Source organism: the organism of the source record quoted next, unplaced genomic scaffold (assembly GCF_019419815.1).
Source record: "Pyrus x bretschneideri cultivar Hongxiangsu unplaced genomic scaffold, Pyrus_bretschneideri_v1 Contig1, whole genome shotgun sequence".
Classification (NCBI taxonomy): domain Eukaryota; kingdom Viridiplantae; phylum Streptophyta; class Magnoliopsida; order Rosales; family Rosaceae; genus Pyrus; species Pyrus x bretschneideri.
The window spans coordinates 11,833,245-11,858,250 of NW_025999390.1; the positions used below are offsets into that span (position 1 = coordinate 11,833,245).

General features: G+C 40.0%; 6 protein-coding genes across 8 annotated transcripts; 4 read left to right on the forward strand and 2 right to left on the reverse strand.

Annotated features, from left to right (window-relative positions):
- The first annotated feature begins 1,641 nt into the window (after window positions 1-1,641).
- LOC103944019 (glucan endo-1,3-beta-glucosidase 8-like) lies at window positions 1,642-4,041 on the forward strand. Its single transcript, XM_009354411.3, has 2 exons — window positions 1,642-2,269; window positions 2,718-4,041. The coding sequence occupies exons 1-2, from the start codon at window positions 1,923-1,925 to the stop codon at window positions 3,841-3,843; spliced, it is 1,473 nt and encodes a 490-aa protein (XP_009352686.3). The 5' UTR covers window positions 1,642-1,922; the 3' UTR covers window positions 3,844-4,041.
- Window positions 4,042-5,443: 1,402 nt separating this feature from the next.
- Window positions 5,444-8,056, forward strand: LOC103943857 (syntaxin-32). The gene is made up of 5 exons (XM_009354218.3): window positions 5,444-5,893; window positions 6,355-6,605; window positions 6,696-6,868; window positions 7,331-7,522; window positions 7,674-8,056. Exons 1-5 carry the CDS (start codon window positions 5,650-5,652, stop codon window positions 7,831-7,833), a joined length of 1,020 nt encoding a protein of 339 aa, XP_009352493.2. The 5' UTR covers window positions 5,444-5,649; the 3' UTR covers window positions 7,834-8,056.
- Window positions 8,057-8,179: 123 nt separating this feature from the next.
- On the forward strand, window positions 8,180-11,471 carry LOC103943858. The gene is made up of 4 exons (XM_009354220.2): window positions 8,180-9,943; window positions 10,037-10,261; window positions 10,376-10,467; window positions 10,561-11,471. Exons 1-4 carry the CDS (start codon window positions 8,840-8,842, stop codon window positions 11,267-11,269), a joined length of 2,130 nt encoding a protein of 709 aa, XP_009352495.2. The 5' UTR covers window positions 8,180-8,839; the 3' UTR covers window positions 11,270-11,471.
- A 520-nt stretch (window positions 11,472-11,991) lies between these two features.
- Window positions 11,992-15,408, forward strand: LOC103943859 (autophagy-related protein 23). Of its 2 annotated transcripts, none has more exons than XM_009354221.3 (3): window positions 11,992-12,630; window positions 14,264-14,516; window positions 14,847-15,408. In XM_009354221.3, the coding sequence occupies exons 1-3, from the start codon at window positions 12,292-12,294 to the stop codon at window positions 15,233-15,235; spliced, it is 981 nt and encodes a 326-aa protein (XP_009352496.2). In that variant the 5' UTR covers window positions 11,992-12,291; the 3' UTR covers window positions 15,236-15,408. The 2 variants fall into 2 exon arrangements, with proteins under 2 accessions (XP_009352496.2, XP_009352497.2); XM_009354222.3 differs by having other exon boundaries at window positions 14,264-14,513.
- A 134-nt stretch (window positions 15,409-15,542) lies between these two features.
- LOC103943860 (cyclin-dependent kinase F-1-like) lies at window positions 15,543-18,228 on the reverse strand. 2 transcript variants are annotated; one of them, XM_048586224.1, is made up of 3 exons: window positions 17,669-18,228; window positions 16,163-17,083; window positions 15,543-15,738 (listed from the first exon to the last, which is right to left on the reverse strand). In XM_048586224.1, the coding sequence occupies exons 1-2, from the start codon at window positions 18,152-18,154 to the stop codon at window positions 16,172-16,174; spliced, it is 1,398 nt and encodes a 465-aa protein (XP_048442181.1). In that variant the 5' UTR covers window positions 18,155-18,228; the 3' UTR covers window positions 15,543-15,738; window positions 16,163-16,171. The 2 variants fall into 2 exon arrangements, with proteins under 2 accessions (XP_048442181.1, XP_009352498.2); XM_009354223.3 differs by lacking the exon at window positions 15,543-15,738 and having other exon boundaries at window positions 15,871-17,083.
- A 920-nt stretch (window positions 18,229-19,148) lies between these two features.
- On the reverse strand, window positions 19,149-21,798 carry LOC103943861 (rac-like GTP-binding protein ARAC7). Its single transcript, XM_009354224.3, has 8 exons — window positions 21,399-21,798; window positions 21,108-21,195; window positions 20,856-20,965; window positions 20,692-20,755; window positions 20,518-20,582; window positions 20,358-20,423; window positions 20,101-20,207; window positions 19,149-19,381 (listed from the first exon to the last, which is right to left on the reverse strand). The coding sequence occupies exons 1-8, from the start codon at window positions 21,495-21,497 to the stop codon at window positions 19,351-19,353; spliced, it is 630 nt and encodes a 209-aa protein (XP_009352499.2). The 5' UTR covers window positions 21,498-21,798; the 3' UTR covers window positions 19,149-19,350.
- Window positions 21,799-25,006: the final 3,208 nt, after the last annotated feature.

Below are 25,006 nucleotides of genomic sequence, written 5' to 3' on the forward strand. Positions count from 1 at the left end.
TACACTTCTGCACTCACATAAACTGCTTTTTCAACTATATCTAGGTGGCAGAGTCAGCTTTGAATGCCACTATAAAGGATCCAATATTTCACAGGGTTAGGATGTCGCTCCAAACAAGGTCTATACAAATATGCTTTTGTGGTACTTTCCGTCTATGGATTGATTCATCTTACAGGCAATGTTTTGGTTTAAGCTTTAGGCTGCCAGAACGATGCCTTGTTTAATAATTCATCAAGTGTTACCCGTTTTGCTGCTGGATAGTAAGCTCATCTGGTATTGGGAAGAATATGCAAACTCGGCTCGTTGTTGCTGGTTTGCTTTTGTTCACCCGGCTAATACAGAAACAAGCACACCGAGAACAGTCTAACGGCCAAGAAGGCGAAAACCCTGCACTCTATACGATCCACTGCTGTCTGTTGAATCACTTGTAACCTTTCGTGTAGAGGGTGCCAGATATGAACTAGCTTCTAAGAAATGTAACAAATTTATAATATTTCAATTTACTATCGTCCAGTAAATTCTCATACTATCTGTACTGTGGTGGGAGTACTTTTAATTCATGGTTTGTACATGCAGAGAATAGTTAGTGTGTTGCACCATCACGCGTGACAAAAACACGCAATTTTCACGTTAGTTTCTACTTTATGGAATACCGAAGGTTTCTGCTGTCAGATCCTAAACGGTAAAAAATCCTTAAAATACACTGGACGATCGAAGATATTCGATACCACTGCTTCTCAAACTGTAGGGACAGGGAGGCAACAAAATCTGAATAAATCCAATGTGTGGCACTTGGGACGCCAGAGGCAAATAGGAATTGGTAGTGCCATGTGTGAATTTAGCATTCTCCTTCCTTCTCCCTTGGAATTGCACAATATAGTATATAGCACAACTTGCGTAGCAAAACACTTTTAGTGACGATAAAGTGTCAAACTTTGATGGAAAAAGCAACAGAAAAGATGGAGCCTGCAAATTGATGGTGAAATTAACACGTAAGTTTTGGCTGGAAAGTTAGCGTTTTGGAGTACTCTCTTTAAGTTTTCTTCTAAAAGAACAGTCAATGGCTTTTCTTCTCATGGTCTCACTATCTTTGCTCCCTTGGTCTGGATAAGTCTTCATGTTCCCATGCATTTTCTCAAAAGCTACTAAACTAGTCGAGAAACTTCGATAGAGTTATCTGATTATGACAGTTCTCACATTAAGTGAACTACTATATCGAGTTAGGTGGAATCAAAATATCGAGTGTTTCATACTTCTATCGTGAGAGCTAACCTCATAACGAGTTCTAGATGCCTTTTGCACAAGTTTTTCTCTTAAACCAATAGGCAATGCATTTTACTCTTTCTTTCTAGATTGGGGCTATCTAACCAGTGCAACTCTCATATTGAGTGGACCAACATTGGGTCGAGTGGAACTAAAATATAAGGAGTTTCATAATTTTGTGAGAGCTACTTTACAAATGACGTGTTATGGATAACTCTGCAAAAGTTTTTTCCCTAAACCAATAGGGAATGCATTTTACACTTTTTCTTTGTGGACGGCCAAATTAGCATGGGTTTAGTATTCATATTTAATAAACTAACGCTAAACAAATTGCATGGGTTGGCCACCATTAACTGAATAACTGAATTAAGCAACGAATCTTACATTTTTTTTTTCTGCTTTTCTGTCACCTCCCCCATGAAAGTTCTAACACTGAAATTCTAGAGAGAAAGAGAGAGAGAGTGAGAGAAAGATTGCAACTTTTCACTCTATGTATTCAGGAAGAGAACCAAAAGAATTCCCTTCTTCCTCCCTCTCTCTCTTTCCTGCATCTCCCAAATCATTGGAGGCCTCGAAATCTTTCTCGATTCTTGCTCCATTCAACAAAGATTAAGATTCTAAGACAACCCTTTTAATTCTTTCCCAAAAAAAACCGAAAAATGTCACAAGAAAGAGTGCATCTCTTGGCATTAGTACTAATCCTTCTTGTTTTCGTGACAATGGTCGAAAAAGGTGCGACCTTTGGAGTGAACTGGGGAACAATGGCGACGCACCAGCTCCCACCGGAGAAAGTTGTCCGGATGCTGGAGGACAACGGATTCGACAAGCTGAAATTATTCGAAGCGGACGGAAGGATATTATCCGCTCTCATAGGGACTAAAATTGAGGTGATGCTGGCAGTTCCCAATTTTATGTTGCAGGAGATGAGCCAGGATCCGGTGGCTGCAGATACATGGGTGGATGCCAATGTCACAAGTTACTGCTACTCTGGCGGAGTGAATATCAAGTTAATTTCTTCATTTTTTTTCGATGTTTTTCATGCTTTTGCCCCATGATTCTGAAGCAGTTATTGTTTCCCCTTGATTGCTTTCTTTTATTCTGTTTTTTAACTGTTTACTGTGACTGGTACTTGTTTGTAACATGTCTGAATGAGTCAATCCTTTTACTGTGTGAGTCGATTTTTAAGGCCGAGTTCTACCCAGGTGCTCATATAGCGCGAGACTCGGGTTGAGTTGATTCTAGGACCTTGTGAAGGAATACTCTTTGCAGTTTTATTCTTTTGCAGAATAATTGACCAAAAGATGGAAAGGAATGGAGCTCAGGGGCAAGGGGGCAGGCACACTGCCCTAGCCAACTGACCTAACTCACGTATCTGTTTTTTTTATTTGTTACAGTGACTGTTACTTGTTTCTGAAAATGTCTCAATGATTGTTGTGGAATTGGGTTTTTTTCAGGTATGTTGCAGTAGGCAATGAGCCCTTTCTCAAAACATACAATGGCACCTATCTCCAAACCACGTTACCAGCTCTCAAGAACATACAAGAAGCCCTAAACAATGCAGGACTTGGGTCACAAGTCAAAGCCACCGTCCCCTTCAACGCCGACATCTACTTCTCCCCTGATTCAGACCCTGTTCCATCTACTGGAGACTTCCGGCCTGAAATTCGAGACTCCATAATTGCGATCCTCCACTACTTGAACACCAATGAGGCACCATTCACAGTCAATATCTATCCTTTTCTCAGCCTCTATGGCAATACCTATTTTCCTTTCGGTTTTGCATTTTTCGATGGAACAAGCAAGCCCATTAAAGATGGTAACCTGCTGTACACCAATGTGTTTGATGCAAACTTTGACACCCTACTTTGGTCTCTCACCAAAGCTGGTTTCCCCGAGATGAAGATCATAGTTGGAGAGGTGGGCTGGCCAACTGATGGTGACATAAACGCGAATATCCGCAACGCAAAGAGGTTCAATCAGGGAATGATTCAGCATGCCCTGAGTGGAGACGGAACCCCAGCAAGGAAAGGCAAACTCGATGTATACATCTTCAGCCTCATTGACGAAAACATGAAAAGCATTGCCCCCGGGAACTTTGAGAGGCACTGGGGGATATTTGAGTATGATGGGAAGCCGAAATATAATTTGGATTTGTCAGGCACTATGCAAAACGAGGCCCTTGAAGCTGTAGAAGATGTGGAATATATGCAGAGGAGTTGGTGTATTTTGGACCCAAAAGTTAAGTATTTGGATGATTTGGCAAAAAGCATTGATTATGCTTGCACACTCTCAGATTGCACTTCTTTGGGATATGGAAGTTCTTGCAACAATCTCAGCCTCCAAGGGAATGCTTCTTATGCATTCAACATGTACTACCAGGTGAACAGCCAGAAGAGCTGGACGTGCAATTTTTCGGGTCTCGCTGTGGTGACCGATGAGGATCCTTCCGTTGGGGACTGCAAGTTTCCGGTGATGATTTCGTATGCTGCTCCATCAGTGTTGTTGCATAGCAGGGGAGCTTTGCATTTTGTGATGAAAATTGTTGGAGGGTTTCTGTTGTATTTGATGATTCTGCTATGACATAAAGCTTTTAGGAAGCCATGGTTTCAAAGTATAGAACTTTTTTTTTCCTCTTATTTTCTCTTATTTTCTTACATTGATTCTACAATCTTTAAAATGTAGTGGACTCATAAGTTTAAATGTGAATTATTTCTATGACTTTGGAGTTTGCATTTATGAATACTTTTATTGTGACGGTCGCATAGAAAAATTTCTTGCAATGAGAGTTACATATAAACAAACTCTCGTCCTCTCTTTTATAAATAAACTTTTTTTTTCCTCGAGTATTTTTTGTATAATGAGGAGAATCTTCATATCTGTTTTAGTCATATACGAGTTTTAAGATAAATTTGCAAAGAGCTTATGGTTTAAGTGATTAACAACATTTAACTTTGTATTCGGATAACTGTAAGTCAAACGTGATTAGTAGCATCTTTGCATTTGAGGTACTCTATTCAGATTTCCTCTTCTCTATTATTGTGCTTTTTTCTCGAAAGAATGATAATGGATTAGGTGAGTCGAGCTACACATAAGGCTTGACCGTTGGACTGCAATAGTAGAAACCTTATTCTCTAAGCCTGCACAATGAGAAAAGAAAGAACCAAGACTCTAGAATTAGTCGTCAACTACATATAGACTACTTCCTTTCCACTCAAAGCGATTAAAAATGGTTAACTCCATAACAGAACGACCTCCTCTTAGTCACCTATATTTGAATTTATTAAATAAAGAAAAGTGAAAATAAAAGAATACAAGCGGGGGGACGAAAAATAGGACAAAACTCAAGGTCACAAGCATGGGCAGCAGTTGCAAAATCTGGAATAGTGGACCACCAATAATAAGCACTACCAGCTGCGATAAAAGAAGCTAGGGCATCAACAACTTGATTACCCTTGCAATAAATGTGTGTACAAAAAATACTCATTTGACGAAGGCGTCATCAACAATTGTTCCAATCAACCAAGAGAAACCAAGGAATTGATTTAGGGGAACTATAAAGATATTGAATAACCAATATGAAATTAGTTTCAATCCAAATATGCTTCCAATCTCGAATCTAAGAAGCACGAACCACCTCAATGAAAGCTAATATTTTTGCAGCCACTAAACTAACAAACTCCGTATTTGAAGAGAAAGAAATAAGAATATGTCCATCTGAATGATGAAAAATCTCACTGAAACCAGCACGATCATTTGTGCAAGAACCATCTGTATTCACCTTAACGCATTCAGATTGTGGTGCATCAAATCACCAGAATGAATGAGTCGAATCAGTGAGAAGGCGTCCCAGCAAAATCTTCCAAACGAGAAGACTTTAACGAGGCTGAATTCGTTGAGATGTTTTATCATTCATACAAATGATAAGGTTTGAAGGTAAACTCTCAATTAAAACGATTTTGTTTGAAAGGACGTTATCTACGTAATTTATTCTAAATTACAAAGTCACTAATGCTACGGCCCACTTATATTTCTTTTTACTGGTATCTAAAAATTCGACTCTTATAAATGACATATTTGATACTGAATTATGACTAGTTTTGTACCTAAATAAGAACATTAGATTTAACTTTATTCCTAATTAGCAACCTTGGTTGATATTCAGCCCATAGCTGAACCTCTATTTACGTTTCTGACCCATTTCCTTCCCTGCCACCGAACTCGAATCATAAACCGAAAATATCACCACCAATGACCCCTATTTCCTTCTTCGATTCTTCAGCCTCCTTTAATTCCATAAATTATACATTCATACATATAATCTCCATTTCTACAATTTTTTCTTTGTAATTGTAAATTTCTTGCAAAATCAGCGATAAAAGTAAAGAAATGCAAGGGAAATCCGGCCAATCGTCGTTCCGAGATCGAACGCAGGAGTTTCAGAGCGTCACGGATAGGCTTCGTAAGTCGTTCGCGCCATCTTTCAATGGGCCGTCGAGCAGCGGCAGCAGTGGCGGGAAGCTCGACGGACCTCGATCTGCGGCGTCGGTTCAATCGGAGTTCAACAAAAGGGCTTCCAAGATTGGGCTCGGGATTCACCACACTTCCCAGAAGCTTGGAAAGCTCGCACAATGTATGTCAAAATATCTGCTCTTTCCCAAATCAATGTTTTTTTTGTATAATCCCAATTATATATGCCTGATTGTGTGTTAATTATGCTAAAGGATGTGTAAATTGGGATCAATATGCTTAATTAGTGTGTTAATTATGCTTAGAGAGGATCAGGACGCTAAGCAAAAGTTTGTGATGGAATTAGAATATGAATAAACTAGTAAATCAAGGCTGTACCTGCCTATAAAATATGGACAAACAAAACCCTTTCAACTTTTAATCGAAAATAGAACTTGGTGACGCTAAACAAACAATAACCCGTATGTAAACCACGATTTAGTACACTATATTGTTTGTTTAGCGTCTCTCCGGTCCAAAAGGTGTTTCTAAACACTGATGCTTTGTGATTAGTTTACTTAAGTTGAAATCCATGCTGATATTTGGAGTGATCTGCGCTGAAATATTTGCTTTGGTATTTGCCAGTGGCGAAAAGGACATCGGTGTTTGATGATCCGGCTCTGGAGATCCAAGAGCTGACAGCAGCTATAAAACAAGACATTACTGGACTTAATTCAGCACTGATAGATCTGCAGCTGCACTGCAATTCCCAGAACGAAAGTGGGAACATCTCGAGTGACACCACGACTCATTCAACCACCGTTGTAGATAACCTGAAGAACCGGTTGATGAGTGCTACGAAGGAGTTTAAGGAAGTTCTGACCATGCGGACAGAGGTATACTGTATGTCCTGCACTGCAAATAAGCCTCATCAGTTTTTCCGTTTGACTACAATCTAAGTTCCATGTTTGTTATCTGTGTGGCAGAATTTAAAGGTTCATGAAAATAGGAGGCAGTTATTTTCTTCAACCACTTCGAAAGAGTCAACAAATCCGTTTGTTCGTCAACGTCCTGTGGCTGCCAGATCAGCTGCTAATGCATCGACAGCTCCTCCTCCATGGGCCAATGATTCTGCATCTTCGTCACAGTTATTTCCTAGGTAAATTTCCCGTTAGGCATCACTATGTTTTACGGAAGTAGGTATTGTAAGCATATTTGTTACATTCTAAAGGCAAGTTCTTATCAGGTACCTCGACCTCCAATATATATTTGGATATTGTGTTTTCGGGTTCCCATATGTCAATTTGTTTCTCATTTTAAACTGAATTCTCAAGTAATCAGATGAAAGCACCATTCTAAACTTGTTGTTGCATAGAACGGTAGAAGTCCATGCCTATTCTTTTGTTTATGACTTCTCTTATGTTCATCCCACTGTTAACAGTGACTCGCTAGACAGCGCGCTTGCATGTAACCTTTTAATTATTGCCTTTCATTGTGGAACATGGAGAGGAATAGTGTCACCATCTCCTAATGCTACATGTGGAAGTAGTGAAATGTATATCATAGATCCATGTTTTCAGTTTGATATGTCATCGGCATTGGTATGTATTTTTTTTTTCAGGAAGCAGACAGATAAGGAATCTCGACCATTATTGCAGCAGCAGCAGCAGCAGCAGGTAGTAGAACAACAAGACACCTATATGCATAGCCGCTCTGAGGCTCTTCAGAACGTGGAGTCAACTATTCACGAGCTGGGTAACATATTTACCCAATTGGCAACCATGGTTTCGCAGCAAGGAGAGCTTGCAATCAGGTTTGTTGTTTGGCAGTCATGCTAGAAAGTACATGTGTGCATTCAGAAGTCTTCACTGAAAGAAAACACAAACTTGTAGAATAAATGTTTGTTTAAATGCTTAAAATACCAATGCATGGGGCTCATCCTTGCTCACTCGTGTGGTTGTCAGGATTGACGAGAGCATGGACGAGACGCTGTCCAACGTGGAAGGAGCGCAAGGGCAACTGGCCAGGTACCTTAACAGTATATCATCCAACCGATGGCTAATGATGAAGATATTCTTTGTACTTATTCTATTTCTTATATTTTTCGTATCTTTTGCGGCATAAGGATAATAAAAAAAAAAAAATATACAAAGCAAAGTAACAGAGCTATGCTTTCCTTTATAGACATCCGGTATTCATCTTGTATTTTCTATCATTTGATGTTCAAAAATTGGCATATAGTACATATGAATTGCGACGGAAAGTGTAAAGTAATTTTGACAATATTTCTTGGATTTGATTGTATTCTAGATATGAGTGTAAAGTAATTTTGACAATATTTCTTGGATTTGATTGTATTCTAGATATGGGAACTGGTACACAATCTAGTTTTGACAATGGTCAAGATAACGAACGGGAATGAGTTCATTAGAAACTTAGCTGTTAGCACTCGCGCAATACTTCTCACTTGCTAGTCGTAATGGTCACTTGTTTGAGAGATCCATTGTATACAATTGTTGGGAAGATTTTTCCACACCTTAAAGCGGATGTGCGACGCTGCTGGGATGAATCTTGTATGCAGTTTTTGTTGCAGAAGGACATAAACATTGCAGCACTTGCTTCTTGGCCCTGGAAATGCAGTCTCTGAATTAGGGAGCTCGAGCGATTTGTAGTGCATGGTAATCTTATCCCACATCAAGAAATCTATGCACTAATGAAACCTTGGACTTCAGAATACCCGTGATTCGGCTGCCCAAGCACTAGGAAAGGACTTAGCAATGGCATTCGATGTATCATCCGGAACCAATAATATTGTGCTGTGTGTTTTAATTTTTCACATTACAATGTGCTATTGGCTCAGAATGTCACGGTAGCTTACCGAGAATGTAGGTATGTTTCTTTCCAGAATTAGATAGGGGATAACGTTACGGTACGCAGCACAAGCTTCGAAATTCAAACAATTATGGTTCTAATAAACAAACGGTTAGCGGGAATTTGAATTTGAAATTTCGTAACGGCCAAATAATCTCCGGGCCCACCCTTTTCCTTAGCAAATACCGAGTAGAGAGTACTACGTCTCCACAGATTCAACCCTCCACCTTCTCTCTCCGTCTCTCTTAGACGCACAACAATGGCGTCGCTCACTCCAGGAATCCTCCTGAAGCTCCTCCAGTCAATGAACTCCGCCACCAAAGTCACCGGCGACCACCGCTCTGCCCTCCTCCAAGTCATTGGCATAGTCCCCGCCCTCGCCGGCTCCGACCTCTCGTCCAACCAGGGCTTCTACGTCCAGCTCTCCGACTCCCTCAACTCCACCTACGTCTCCCTCTCCGATCGCGACACCGACCTCATCCTCACAAACCGCCTCCAGCTCGGCCAGTTTGCCTACGTCGACCGCTTCAATTTTGACTCCCCCATCCCACTCGTCCTCGGTATCCGCCCCATCGCAGGCCGCCACCCCTTTCTTGGTACCCCAGAGCCCCTTGTGGCCAGAGTGTCTACCTCAAAGCGCGAGTTCGTGATCCAGCCTGTGTCGGATTCCGACCAGTCCGCGGATTTCATGGCGATTTACCTGTCCAATAAGCAGCAGGAGCAGGTTGTGAGGAATGATAACAAAGAAGCCAAGATTGAGAAGGCACGACCATCAAGGCAGCCTCTTGCTCCTCGAGACAATGTCAATACGGGAGAGAATTTGAATTCAAATTCACTTTCGGATGAGGCTAAGAAGATCTCAGATCGGCCGGCTTCCAGGTTTTCGTCTCCGGCAGGTGCAAAGAGGTCTGTTTCTGTCGGGAAGAAGAACCCTGCATCGGCCGAGAGAGATCCATCGCTGGCAGGAAAAGGAAAGAGATCGGGATCTCCAGCCCCCTCGAAATGCGTGGTTCCAAGCTTAATGGTGGCGAAGGAAGAAGATCGGAAGGCGTCGAAAGAGGCGGCGATTATAGTGCCGTCAAGGTACCGACAGCCGTCCCCGGTTGGGCAGCGGAGGCAGCCTTCGCCAAATGCCCGGAGGGCTTCGCTTTCTCCCGGGAGGCGGTTGTCCGGAGGAGTGAAGGACTCTGCTGCCAAGAAGAAGATGGCAGGTATAGTTGCAGGGATTTCGAAGGTTTCGGAAGCCCTCATTGGGTCTGGAAAGGGTAATCGAAAGGGCTGGGATGAGTCGCCGGCGGTGGAGCAGAAAGAGAAGCCTGCGGCGAAGAAAAAACCAGATTTGCAGTCATTTATAAGGACTCAGGTAGTTTTTCCCTCTGTGTATCTGGATTAAAAAATTTGAATTACTTACTGCTCTGCATATTCTGTTTCTGTATTCTGAATTCTGTCTTCGCAGGCTGCCCTTGCGCGACGATTAAGCGATGCAAAAGCTGGAAGTCCGAACGGTGGTGATGATTCTTCCAGCAATGAGAAAACGAAATCAGGATCACTGAAAGATTTGGTGGTCCAACAGAAACCCAGCTGTGCAGCAGCTCCGGGCATCACTGTTCATGAAAAAAAATGGATTGATGGAAGTGTCTCACTTGATGCAGTCTCTTCAGACCTTGCAAGGCTTGGAAAGGTATAATCTTTGGCATTCGATGCCAACTTGGGCGAGCTTTATTTTCGATGCAAATTGCGTTACCCAAATAGTTTGATCAATATGGACTAAGTTCTAAACCGTATCGAATTGCAGGAAGCTTTGCAGAGGAAAGTTCTAGCTTCTGCAGCCGCAGCTGAAGCTCTGGAGGAGGCCATTGCTACTGAGTCTCTAGTGAGGAAATTAAGGTAGTTTTATCATTCTGTTCTTATGGCCTTAAATTCGTTTAAGGAATTGTTCTGCCGCTGTCGTTGAATTTCACTATCCTTTTTCTGTCGCAGCATGTTTGCAGAACTCGCTTCTACATCCAAGGTTGGGAGCCCTCTACCTGCCATTGACCGCTTCTTTTCGATCTATGATGAAGTTGTTAAATCAACCACACTTACTGAATCAATTGCTAGTAACCGCAATTCAGATACATCTTACAATGATCAAATTCCCACTGAGCAATCGAAACCTGTTTCACTTTGGGTCGAAGCTGCCTTAGCTACTGATCTCAGCATCGTCTCTCTCCTTACCGCCCAAGACAACGAAACTCCGTCGGCTTTGCAGAAAAGTCTGTCAAAACGACCATACACACCTGCCAAATCCCATCTCAAGATTTCCCCTTCTTCACCGCAGTCCACTGCTGGCGTTGGAACATGGACAAGGGGTCATGGAATGAAGCAGACAGTCGAGCTCGCAGTAAGTCTGCAATCCGAGATGCAAATGTGGTTTCTGCAGTTTGTCGAGAAGGCTCTGGATGCCGGTTTCCGAGTGTTTGGAGAGTGCGCTGCAAATGGCGGTAAATTGCCTATCGACTGTGGCTCCATTGCAGCTGTTCTATCGCAGTTGAAGCGAGTGAATGAGTGGCTGGATGGAGTCGTCTCGAAAAGGAATGAGCTGAATGAGAAGGTTGATGGGCTGAAGAGGAAGATCTACGGCTTTGTTATTCAACATGTTGGGACGACGTTCGACAACCCCACTCCTCTTGCTCCTTCTTCCTCTTGATTCCATAATTTTAATTTATTTTGGTCTCCATGTTGGTCTCCATCTTTTCTAATTATATTCCCAATTTGTCACAACTGCTTGATGTTTTTCTTGAGTAATATCGTTATGTGAGCGTCTCACACACCACGAATATAGTTTGTGGGACGAACTTGTGAGCTCTATCAACGAAGAAATTGATAATGTCATTTGAGAGTCTCACATATCACATAAGTACACGTGATTTATCCCGGAACTTCATTATTTGAGCTCACCTTAATCAATTTATCCCATCAACTTTACGTGTAATTACAACTTCATACATTATTGTTAAAACGTTTCAATATAAACTTACTTTTAAGTTGCAATTATATAACCGTTAAAAAATCTGTTAATTTTACCAGCCGCGACAACGGCAATGGCGGCGACCGCCGGAAGAGCTTCCTACGGCGACATGCCCTCGCCGCCATGATCGGCGAAAACGGTGCCGGCTCGCTGGATACGATTGACCAGCCCGATGGGAAAAGTGGGTCCAAATCATATGCATGGAAGCCAGATGCCTCTCTTATCCTGACCGCTCCCTCACCCACACGGAAAAAAACCTTCCTTGCAAAAAGTCCAAGCCAATCGGCCCCATGCCGAACCATCCATCTCCACCGCACATCAAAATCTCCATCGTAATGCCCATCCAACGGCTAGGATTCACTCACACCCCAGTACGAGATTCGTATATAAAACCCCTCACAGATTCACACGCCCTCTGCCCGTTCGGGTTGAAAATCCTCCGACTCTTTCACGCATCAGCCGAGCTCACCGAAACGCGCCGTTTCGTGCTCTTCCCTCTCTCAGATCCTCACCAACCTCAAAGCACCAATCTGCGAATCCAAAATCCCTGTCAAAACCCTAAATCCATTTCCCTCCATCATTTCCGATTTTGCCCTACACAACCCGCCTGAGCTCCGTGACCAAAACCGTAATTCACATAAAGCCCGCCGTTTGGCGACGCGGATAACTCTGCCGTCTGGACTTTGCGGAGGGGGTGAGAAATGGCGGGAGGCGCGAGCAGGAAGGACGACTCGGTGGTCCTGAACAGCACCAATGTTTTTGCGGCGCTTGGGAGCTTGAAGAAGAAGAAGAAGGGGGACAAGAGCTCGTCCAAAAGCTCGAAAGGCGGCGGCGCAGCTCAGGATTCTGGGGAGGCGGAGAAGGAGGTCTTTTGGGCACCGGCGCCCCTTGTCGCAAAGTCGTGGGCCGATGTCGATGACGAGGACGATGACGACTACTATGCAACTACAGCTCCGCCGGAAATGGGTTGGGCCGGTGAGGATTCGAAGGCGGCGAAGGAAAGCGAGCTGGAAGCTGAGCATGCGGAGGCCGGCGAATTGGTATATTCTTTGAGCTTTTTGTTTTTGTTTTTCGTGATCTTGTTTTTGGATAGTGCTAAATTTGGAAAATTTATTGCATATGTGTATGTCTGTGTGTGTAGAAATGCGGATTAGTTTGGATATATCTCTTGCTGTTTTCAAATATGATCGGATTCCGCTCATGATGCAGTAAAAACTGTAGAAGGAGGTGATATTTGTTTGTTTGTATTAATTGATGAGGAAATAAGTGATAGGAACCCTGTGGTTTGCTTGTGATATCACCAATTTTCGTTCAAGCAATTAGATTTGGTAGTTCTTATATACTTTTGGATTGAATGAGATGATGGTTAGTGAAGGGTTTTAGGTGATAAGATTTGGCAGGAGTTATGGAATTTATTGAATGTTTATATCCGTGGATTTTGCGGAATCCTTGTCTAATTTGGATCGTTCTGTCAATCATTTATTTAACTGTAGTGGATGCGGATCGTTTAACAGTAGTAATTACTGCATTCTCTGTAAAGGGTTAAAATCTACTAGTTTCTCCTACACGTGCAGGCTGAAAATCAACTCTGTGTGGCTACACGTGTTAAGTCACCCCACGTTTTATAGAGAATGAGATCTTTTGAATCCCGATCAATACTGCATTTTATGTAATGGTTAAAATGTACTCTGCTTTGCCTGCAGACGATAAGTCACCGCATCTTTGATGTTATGACATGGTTTGCTGTGGCTTTCGCGGAGAAAGTTGATTTGTCTTTTAGCCACCTTCACGTGTGGAGTTGAATTTATTGTTCCGTTAGGAAGTTGCTGTATCCCATTTGTCGGTAACCATGGATTATCCATGATCTGTGTCCTTTAAACGCCTGGAAATTGCTATATTGTATTAGGAGTGGCTGACGAACTGATAGTTTTCTTCCCGTTGCTGTCACGAGACAAAAACCATATCCACACGTGGATATGTGTTTCGTTGAAATGGTTCTCGTTCTTTAGTGTGGACCCTATAAAATTTGTTTCTTTTGTTGTTTTCATCATGGTATTTTTTGGTGCATACGTTAGAGAATCAATTGGTGTTCTGATAATTATGAGACTAAGTCATTGCCTTGTAAGGAGCTTAGGCAGTTTCATTGTGGAAACAGTGTATAACCCAGGTTTCCAAAAAAAAAAAAACTTGGTCTTGATTACTGATTTGTTTTTGGTGGACGGAACCGACCAGATGGCTGTGATTCGAAAGGCCCTGATCTGTTTGTGTTTGGTGGATTTTGGACAATCAGTCTTTGGTCTTTGAAAAAATGAACTACAATGCCATTTCATGCCTACTATGCATCCTTACTATCAAATGTATAAACCTGGTGTAAAGTAGATCGGTATTTGAAATGCATATTGCCAAAACTTTGCTGATAATTGAAAAGTATTTCTTTTATGTCTGAACAACATCCAAAACGTGTTTTTATGTTGTGTGTGTGTGTGTGTGTATTTAAGGGTACTTATGCTTTTCCATTCAGCTGTAACAATTATTGTCTTCTTTGAAAGTCAACTTCATCTTTCTTACAACGAAGTTGTCATTTTTTTTTCCTTTTCAATCTCCAAAATCATATGAGTCGGTACTATTCCTCTGGTTATATTGTGGAATTCTTATATTTAGCCCGATTTCCAGGAAAGTGAAAGTGAGGAGGAAGGTGGTGATGAAGTTGATGATGTTGATGAGGAACATGAAAATGAACTTGAAGCCCCAGTGGAAACTGAACCAGTTAAGAAGCTCCCTGAACCTTCTCCAGCCCCCAAGGATACAGAAAGGCAGCTTTCTAAGAAGGAACTGAAGAAGAAGGGGCTTGAAGAACTTGAAGCAGTTCTTGCCGAGCTAGGATACCCTACCAACACCGAGACTAGTGGCCAAGATGATTCCAGTGGTAATATAGTTTATATGAACAAGTTTCTGTATGCCAGTTATCGTTTTGTAACTGCTTATCTGTCGTATGATTGTTTACATAGCATCGATGCAAAATGAGTATCAGTTTCCAGAAGCTTAAATACTTAACGCTAAAAGTGCTCAAGTTTTCATGGAGTAAAACTAACTTTCGGTCTCTCTGTCTAAAATTCCTTTATTAGGGGTTTCATCAAATTTGATCTCTTTCATGGAATCATGATCCTTCTACTTTTGCAGCTTTCTATCATATTTGATCAATTCAATTTTTTTTATTTCTTACACAAGCCTTATTTGGCCCTACCTTTGCGTGCAGGTGTTACCCAAGAGAAGAAAGTAGAGAATCAAAATGGCGATGTGGACAAGAAGGAGAATGCCATTGGCGAGAGCAAAAGTGCAAAAAAGAAGAAAAAGAAGGACAAGTCATCGAAGGAGCCAAAAGAATCTCAAGACCAGCCCGATGGCACAAATGGTGGAAGTGCGGCAGCTGATGAAAACACTGGGAGGGATAAGGAAGAAGATGCATCTACTGGTGATGTTAAAGAGCGGCTAAAGAAAGTGGCATCCATGAAGAAGAAGAAATCAAGCAAAGAAATGGATGCAGCCGCTCGAGCTGCTGCAAGTGAAGCTGCTGCCAGGAACGCTAGGCTAGCTGCCTCAAAGAAAAAAGAGAAGAATCACTACAATCAGCAGCCAGTGCGGTAAGCCGGCTATGGATCTTAAGTTTTTGTTCCATTATTTTGTTTCTCCTATATGAACTTGTACTTTTGTTTATTTGTTGAATGGAACAATAAACCTTTTCGGAACTAGTTTTGCGAACTTTACTGTGGAGAAGATAGTTCTTTTACTTAAAGGAAGAAAGCAAAAGTATGGTTATATTTTCCTACCGTTTTCCCGTACGTATAGTCTGAATTTTGTTTTCTAGTAGGCACCATCTTCCTTTCTAGTGCAACCTCTGTGGGCATGTCCTAATTCTTAAGAACATTGTCGAGTTTACTTGGAACGGGGAAAGTCATAAATCGAGGAACACTAAAATGATTGGAAATGAGACCAACAAGGGGGTTATACAGGGGAAGTCGGGAATCAAAATGATTTTAACCTATGTTGTAGTAAATGCGATGAAATAAAGAATCAGAATGATTTCAATTTCTATTCCCGACAAGTAAACATGTTGGGTAGTGTGCCCGTCCGGCTCGTCCTTTTCACACCTACAAAGAAAATTGAAGAAAGTTGAGATTTCATCTGAAATCAATTGGCGTTGGTGGGGGGGGAGTAACCCAACTCTTTATAAATTCTTGCAAGGTTTCTTAACATCTGATTAAAAGGGAGCGTAGAAGGAATTCTTCACGTAAAACTGTGGATTTATTTCATAAAATCTGAGCCTTTGGTTTAAATCCAAGGGTCAGAAACAGTAATCCACAACAAATCCCAAGTAATGCTGTTTATGCTCATAAGTAACATTAACAATCATCCTAATAAGAATGAAAAGATACAAAATTCTGTGGTAAAATCCCTGGTCCCTTTTAGAACCACTCCAACATGGCTGAAATCGGTAGATATACATGTACCTTAAAATTTGATCCCCCGAAATATTTTACGCAATAAATAACATAAGAATCGATATCACCGTACCCCTTGAACTCAGAAGGACTGAATGTGAGAGCCAGTTGAGGTAGTATTTACAGGGCGGAAGTCGTCAAAATCAGAGTCGGAACCCATATCTTCGTAATCAGGCCAGTCACCGGGAGAATCGGAACCCATATCTTTGGTTTGGGGGACGTGCAGCTCGGATAGAGGAACTGGAAGAGGCTCTTCGTTGAAATACTTCTCCTGCAGCAGCTCCATAGCCGTAGCTCTCTTAGCTGGGTCGAAACAAATGAGTTTCTTCACTAGAGAGACTTCAGCAGGGGAACGGTTGGTCAGGCAGGCCTCTATGCCGACTGGATTTTCTACTTTATTGAACGATATTATCCTGTAATCAGGAAGTTTAAGACACCCAGGCCACACCTCCTCAGTTAAGTTGCCCAGAACACTGATGATTCTGCCAAGCTGATCAATATCAGCAGTTCCAGGAAAAAGTGGCTCCAGCATCAAAAGCTCAGCAAAAATGCAACCCAACGACCATAGATCTATCTCTAAACCATAGTCTATGGATCCGTAGAGCAGTTCTGGCGCTCTGAACCATCGAGTCCCAACACAGGATGTCAGAGCTCCATTTCTATCATCTCCACCCTCTGCCTCATAAGAATAGGAACCCCTGAAAAGATCATCGTCTACGTCACTTGCTGTACATGTTGCTAGACAAGATGTATCTCCATCAGGAACGTTTGTATCTTTATCCAAACCTTTCGCCTTGACCTCATCTAACACCCGAAAATATTCCTCTTTGCTCATAGTTCCCTGTTCTTGAGCTCTGTACCCTTCCTCACATGACTCTTCTGTTTCGGGAATCACTTCAGGTGGCTGAAAGGTACTCTGACTAGGAGCGCTTCGTTCAAACAGTTGTGGGTTTTCGTCATCAGGAACATATCCAGGCTCCAAGAGTATCCTTGCCTAAAGATCAAGACACATAACACAAAGAGTTCAATGTTGTAGACATTAAATAGAAGAAGGTCCGAATAGGAAATGCAAACATTTTTTCGGTTGCAACGTTGGAAATATGAATTTTCTCAATACAAATAAAAGATGCAAGTCTTCTGCAGCCAGTGGCATGTTGAACAATTGACACCAAACATTTCTTAAACTACAAAAGATTAAAGTGACAGGCTTCCCTAAAATTAACATTCAACTAATGCTCGCTCGCTCTGTAATCGTTCTAACACGAAAATTTTCGATACAAACATCCAAGCAAATCAAACTCTGTGTATTCATTTCATTCATCAAATAATCCTCTAATCCAAGGTCAGTTAAACTCCATCAAAAACATTTTGATCCTCTCTTCAACCCTGTTAAAATTATAGTAAAAGTTCAATCTTTCAATCGAAATATATAAATTAACAATTACACATTATAATCTGATAATCCAAAGCATCTCATACACAATCTAATCCACTGCATATCTAATTTCTAATTTTTAACCCAAAATTTCCCAATCGTCTGCTGAAACAAACAAAATTCAACCAAAAAATTTGAAATTACCTGACCAAAATCAGCCAGCTTCAGAACTCCATCTTCCCCAATCAACAAATTACAGGGCTTCAAATCGCGGTGGACGACCATATTCCGATGACACGCGTCGACCCCCGATAGGATTTGCAGCATCCACCGCTTGACCTCGCCGCACTCAATCCCGCCCTCTCGTTTCTTGGCGCTTCTGATGACAGTGGCGAGGTCAGTCGTCAAGAACTCCAGGACCAGCACGGCGTCCTCGTCCTCGCGCCAAAAGTACTCGTACAAAATGACGACGTTGGCACAGCTGTGGAGGGCCTGGAGGGCCTCGATTTCTCGGAACGCCGACTGGTAGTCGTGGACCTCCTTGAGCGCGACGGTGAGGTTGTCGGAGAGCCGGATGGCTCGGTACACATCGGAGTAGGCTCCGGATCCGACCCGCTCCAGGATCTTGTACTTTGCGATGATTTCGGGTCGGCTGTGGATGCTCCAGCTCTTCGCTGGTGGAGAGTCCATGACAATCGCGCAAGAGAGATACAGAGACGGAGAGAGGGGAAGAAGATGAAGAGATGCGCGAGCGAACACGTGCCAAGTTTATTTTCTTTCCCTTCCTACTTAGAGGTCCTCACGTGAGCACGTAAACAAAAAGCATTAACTTTTATTTCCTTCTTTTATTACTGCCAATATTTACATGTGCACGCAAAACCGATAAAAAATCGTGAGTTATTCGCAGTTTTTGTGAAGAAAAACAAATTATAGTTTCTTAATTTTTGCAAAATCTTTTTGCGGAACGTCGTAAAAAATGTTTTAAGTTATTTGAAAGTGGTCTTACAGTTTACTGAGTCACATAAGATGCGTAAGAAACTGATGATGTAGCAAAAATTTCACGAAAATAGATTTCATGATGGATTTTGTAAAACTTGGGAAAACCAAAATGGCCACCCTTGGTCCTCGTGTCTCTCACCGCAAGGGAAGTTATAAAGAGATTTTTCAGTATGATCGGCACATGAGGCAATACACCATTTGTCATTATACAAATAGTATGTTATGTGTGTTAAAAAGTTAATAACTTAAAAAATAAAATTTTCTATCACTTACATAAAAATAAATTGTGTACCACCCATATTTCCGTTACAATTAAAAATTTCTCGATGCGATGAATGCAAAAGTTAAAATCCGGTGTGTGAGTAGCAGATTGATGCAGGTCTCTGACGGTCTCACCTGCACTGTTTCTGCAAAATCATCAGAGGGCCACTGCATTCATAATTTCTCCACCTGACAGCCATTGTTGATCCGTCTAATTCTCTCTGTTCTCATTCATTAGGGTCTTCGGAACGAGAATTCTAGAGTGGGGTCCATGTATAGCATACTATGCTGAATTAAACGGCTAGATGTGTGCTATTCAATGAAATTTAGCGGATGAATCAGAGCAACTTAAAAAGAGGATTTAAAAAAGAGATTCCAATAGGTCAGAAGAAAACCATAGACAAAAGATTTTCTTAGTAACAATTCCCTCCACTTCCCACTCCATTCATTCAGCTGGCGAAATAAAAACGAACATGTTTCGGTTTAATTTAACGATGCTTGAAAATACAATACACACATAAGAATATACGGCCTGTTAGGATTAAGCCAGTAAACCCCCAAGAGAAACTGTAAAAGACAACTATATGTTCCACACGGCGGGTGGTTAGCATTCCTCCTGTGTCATCCTAAACATCACAGCCTCCACAGACAATGCTCCTGTATCAGTAAGAACAATGTGTTTTAGGATATGTTTTTTGCAGAGATATATACATGAATCTCGGTAAAATTGCACTGATAGATCAAGAAAACGATTACCATAAGACCAACCGGACCATGCCTAGTCACTTTCGATGTTCCATGTTAACGATTATAAGGATTATCGCAATGCAACAACAGTGTACGTTTAAAATTTGTCAACTAGTGAAGAACCTATTAACAGAGCCAGCTCAATCAAGTTTTCGCTTTCGTTTCAAATTATAATTGAGGAATTATTTGGCTATATCTGGATATGACAACACAGTTTCGTTCATCCCTAATTAGTTCGCCATATCAGCTCCTTGAACCACAGTAGCAAACATTTAACAAATCGAAAGACACATATTCTAACCAATTTTGTCCTGGTTCATTTTCTCGTTTTACATGCACTTCACTTTGCCAATGACAGGTTGATCTAGTGACACATATCGATCCTTAAGCAGAAGGCGGAGTTCGAGATCCTAGACTCAAGCCTGAGCAAGGGTAGGCAATGACTTACGTTTCTAACCACCGGGTAATTATCTCTATCAAATCGCAAAAGCAAGTAAGTTCTTGTGATTAGGTTTATGAAATTATTGTCATTGGGCGAACTGCTAAACCTCATCAAGTTATTATCCCTTGAGGTTGAATAGAAACTATTGGGGTAACATAAAACACCACATCACGAAAGATGTACTTACGCAATTGAGCAAGCAGATCTCCGGTGCCTTTTCTTCTTAGCCATATCCTTCCTTCTCGGAGGTTGAAGAACAACCTTAATGGCAGTATCGAAAACAGCTTTGACATTCTAATCGAAATCAAGCAGAGTTCGTCAATCAGCAATCTTTATCAAGCAAGAACATTATACTAATTTATCACGCTCAATAAAAAAAATTTGTCTTTGATAACATTAGACATGAAATATCCCCGGAATTTTAAGTTCTTCTAAGTTGGCTACCTGCTGGGTCTTCGAGCTGCACTCGATATAAGCTGCAGCACCTATTTGTTTTCTCAGCTCCTCTCCCTGCATACTAAGCATAATTAGACACTTCCACATAAACCCAAATGCTTTAAGGAAACAATAACCTTGAGGAACTGAAACAAACGGAAACCATTACCTGAGCAGAAGTTATGATGTTGGATCCCATATGATCGGCTAGATAGCCCATGTCCTCGCGAAGATCTTAAACATACAGATGATATACATATAAGCAAAATGCTGACAAAATTTACTCCTAAAAGACACCCTAACAAATTATCGGAGAAACCAAATCGACAAGTTGTTGCCTTACCTAGCTTTGTACCAACAAGAACAATTGGAACATTGGGAGCAATCCTACGAAGTTCCGGCATCCACTGTGAAAATATATCAGAATTGTATGCATCTTAGTCAGTGAAACACCAAATCCAAGTCTTATAATTAAACAAAATCAATAATTAGCCATGGAATTAGTACCTTCTTAAGAACATTCTCATAGCTTGGCCTGCTAATTAAAGAGAAAGCTAACACAAATATGTCTGCACCTCTATAACTCAGCGGCCTCAACCTGCTGTAATCCTCCTGGCCTTTGAAGACAAAATACAAAAAAGGGTAATTTGTAAAAACTGAGAAAAAAAAAAAAAAAAAAACCAAAATCCTCCAATCTCCAAACTTTGAATCCCAGAAATCAGCAGCAGTAAAACTGTAATAAAATGATTTTCCCTTTACCTGCGGTGTCCCATAGCCCCAAGTTCACTATATTCCCATCCACAGCCACATTTGCACTAAAATTGTCAAAAACTGTGGGTATATAATCCTGACACACACAAAAAAAGATTATATTAATCGACAAATTTATGTAATTTTTATCTTACTTTTTTAGTTTTTAGCTTGATTTGTGCAGCACATCTTCAGTATAAATATAAAAGAAAATTCATGGCAAAAATCTGATAAAAATATCCAAAAAATAAATGCAAGGAAAGAAAAAGCATTTTTGAGATGAGTTTTTTAAGGACTCACGGTAGGAAACTTGTTGCTGGTGTAACAAATGAGCATACAGGTCTTCCCAACAGCTCCATCTCCAACTGTGACACATTTAATGAACTTTGAAGCACTCATTCTCTCAACCCCCCAACTTGAAATAAACACCAGCCACTTGGTAATCAAGCACTTTAGCCAAAAGCACTTCTAGGAATATATATGTGTATATGTGAAATGAGCTTCAGAACGTTCAGCTTAAACAAAAAGCTGAACAGAAGAAGCGGTTGAAGAAGTAGAAGAAAGAGAGCTGAGAACAGTGTCTGGCTTTTTGTTGAGGTGTGAGATGATATAGAAGCCAAGTCCTTCTTCTAATTTCGGGAAGAAAGATTTAAAATTTAAGAGAGAGAGACAGAGAGGAGGGACGGCTTTGTTTGTGGTCAAAGGGTCTATAGCTCCACCACTTTTGAGTCCCTCGAAGCTAATTTCAAATCCAACAGAAATATTTTTTGAATGTACAGAAAAATGGGACCCTCCTCTTTCATCTTTTTTGCTGGTTTCCAACTTGCGGTCACATTCATGGTAAAGAAATGAAATTGAACAGTACAACTGTAAAATCCAACTTTGTTACAACATCTGCATTAGTTCGTACCTATATATAATATATATATCAATGGCATAGTCAGAATTTCGGATTAAAAGGAACTTCTCACAAATATTAAAAACCGATACAATAATTTGCAACACGCTTGCAAATTCATCTCTTAGTCATCAACTCGTTCATCGTCTGATCATCATCTTAGCCACAACTTAAATTGTTACTCTAGATTTTTGGTCAGATTCTAATGTTCGTTTGTTTGGTGACGATGAATCGATGATGTTGATTTTTACGAATATGTGAATAGTCAAAACCTTCTTTGTCATCACATATTTACAATTATTGGAAATCAGTGGGATAACTCTAGTTTTTCTATATGAAAAAATATCATAATAGGTCCGAGACCATTCTAGTCTATTCATGGCTCATATATATATATATATATATATATTATAAGGTGGCCCTCCTTGCTTTTAACTGGAAAGTATTTAGTATTTTCAAAAGATTAAAAAAGGTTTAGTTTTGTGTTTAAATCTTGCTTGACATAGTTTTCTACTGTCTTTCAATAGAACTTTAGTGGTTAAAGTATTTTGATACATCAACTGCCAAACGTTCAAGTTTTATTGATGTCAACTTAGCTGCCTAACTTCCAAATATACTTTCAAACTAAAGGATGTCTCGAAAAGAATAACAATAAAATGCCTTAATCACGTTACTTTCAAAACTTTTTTCGAGCTGCCAAAAAGTTTTCGAGCGAAAACTTATTATTCAACATGACAATAAACATTGAACTGCCAGAATCATGCCTGAACTAGTTTCTTAGGCTTTTTTTTTTTTTTTTTTTTTTTTTGTTCGAACAATGGTTGGCTACTTAAAGTTAGATATGAACTCCAATTCAAAACTCTTCGTATTTAAATTACAGGGTTTGTGCTTATGATCAGGACCGTTCATATTATGAATCACTCTATAAAGATCATCTCTGCAAAAAATGAATTAAAACTAAGGTCGTTTAATCAATATATTATAGCAAATAGCCAAATACATAGACAGTTCAGAATTCTTTTACCAATTCTGTTCAGTTGTTTTTACACAATTTGATGACTAAACAATATTAATTTTAATTGATTTTTATAGAGGTAATCTTTATATAATGATTTATAATATCAATGATTTTGATCATAAACACTAAGTTTTATGAACTGAAATAATTTAGAATAATACTTCCTATTCATTTTGAGCATCTCGCCTTTTGGCCTCTTCTGGTCAGATTTGTTAAAAACCGAGCTTCGTACTAATTGAGAAGTAATACTATGATGAAGGCAGAACCAACAGAAACAGACAACAAGGTTGTGTCAATTTTTCATTATGTTTGTCACGTAAAAACAGAACAACAGTTGAAGGGCATTTTATATATTTTATTTACTGTATATTCTTAGCTGTCAAAATATTCAGTTAATTTATATTGAGATAATTTTAACTTCCGTAGAATTTATAATGTTTTTTTATTAAAAATTAAGTTGATTATAACAGCATACTCTTTAAGTATACAAGTTCGAATTACTCGCGCATTAGGTCATCTCCAACCGATGGTTGGACAGAGGGCTCGTTTTAGCCCTCTGGCCCTCCAAGATCATTCAAAATATTAATATTTTAATGAACAGTACATTACCATATTTGTCTCCGTCTCCAACCGAGGGCCAAAGGGATTTATTATTTAAATTTAAAAACTAAAACGATAACTGGTCCAAAAAACCAAAATAATTAGAACTTAAATTTAATGAATGGTTTAGGTATTTATATGAAAAAAATAGAATTTTTAAGAATTAAAAAAAAAAATTGGCCCAAAAAACCAAAAAAAAAAAAAAAAAAATTGAATACAACAACTAGTCAGCTAACCGTTGTATTCAAATTTTTTTTAAGCAAACCTGTCAGTTATAGCTGCAGGAATATATTTAATTTTTTTAATATAAATATATTCCTATCAGTTATAACAGACAGAATTGCTTTATTTGTTGGCCAACCTCAGGCTGGCTGGCTGCATGCAGCCCTCCAGCCCTCTAGCCCTCTCAAATTCCATGTGGCCCTCTTAGATTCCACAGCTCTTTGGCCTAGCTTTTGGTTGGAGACTGTTTTCGGACTATTTTCGGCCCTCTAACCTTCTGGATCCTTCGATTGGAGATAGTCTTAAGCTTTGTTAGAATATAGACTATCAGCTGTAGCAGTAGAATTTATCAAAAAACAATGATAAGAAATTGGCAGTGCATGCATCAATCCCTATCCTCGTCGCTAAATGCTATTATCTCTGTTGATACACATGCAACACCTTGAACGGTTACTTAAAATATGGACCCACATCCTTGATTGCCGGCCATTGTCCATCAACATTAAAAGTTCGTTTGGAAGTATTTTTAAATTTACTAAAAACGTTTTTAGAGAAAATATTTTTAAGTTTCATAAGTATTTAAAGTGCTTATAGCAAGAAACACCAGTTAAAAAAGAAGTATTTAAAATATTTTTTTAGCATTCACTTGCATTTTACCAAAAATTAATTCAAAAATGCTTTCAAACATTTTAAAAACAATTTTAAACCAGCCCTAAAAATTTTAAAAAATAACTGTTTTGATTAGATACGAAAGTGTATTTTTCTAAGATTATTTGTCTTTCAATTGGTAAACAAAATCTAAGCAGTTTGAATGATTAATTGACAAGTTGCCAAGTGATTGTGGCTTCTTAGGTGAAACAAATGCATGCATTGCAATATGGATATGCCATTTTTTGGATTAAATTTTTTTTAAGCTTTATTTAGACAGTTTGATGGCATTTTAAAAGTTGAATTGTAGTTACAGAGTTAGAGAAGTGGCAGGACCAAGGGGACCAGGTTCACCCTATCATGGTTGGAACAATCACCCAAACTCCAAAAATCAGCAATTTCATAATGCTCATTTGGGCCATTTGTTAATGCAAAAATTCTACAGTGCTTTGGTGTATGACGTGTGTTGGAGCAATGGAACAATAAGATCAATAATCTAACGACAATGGTTTTGTGTATATT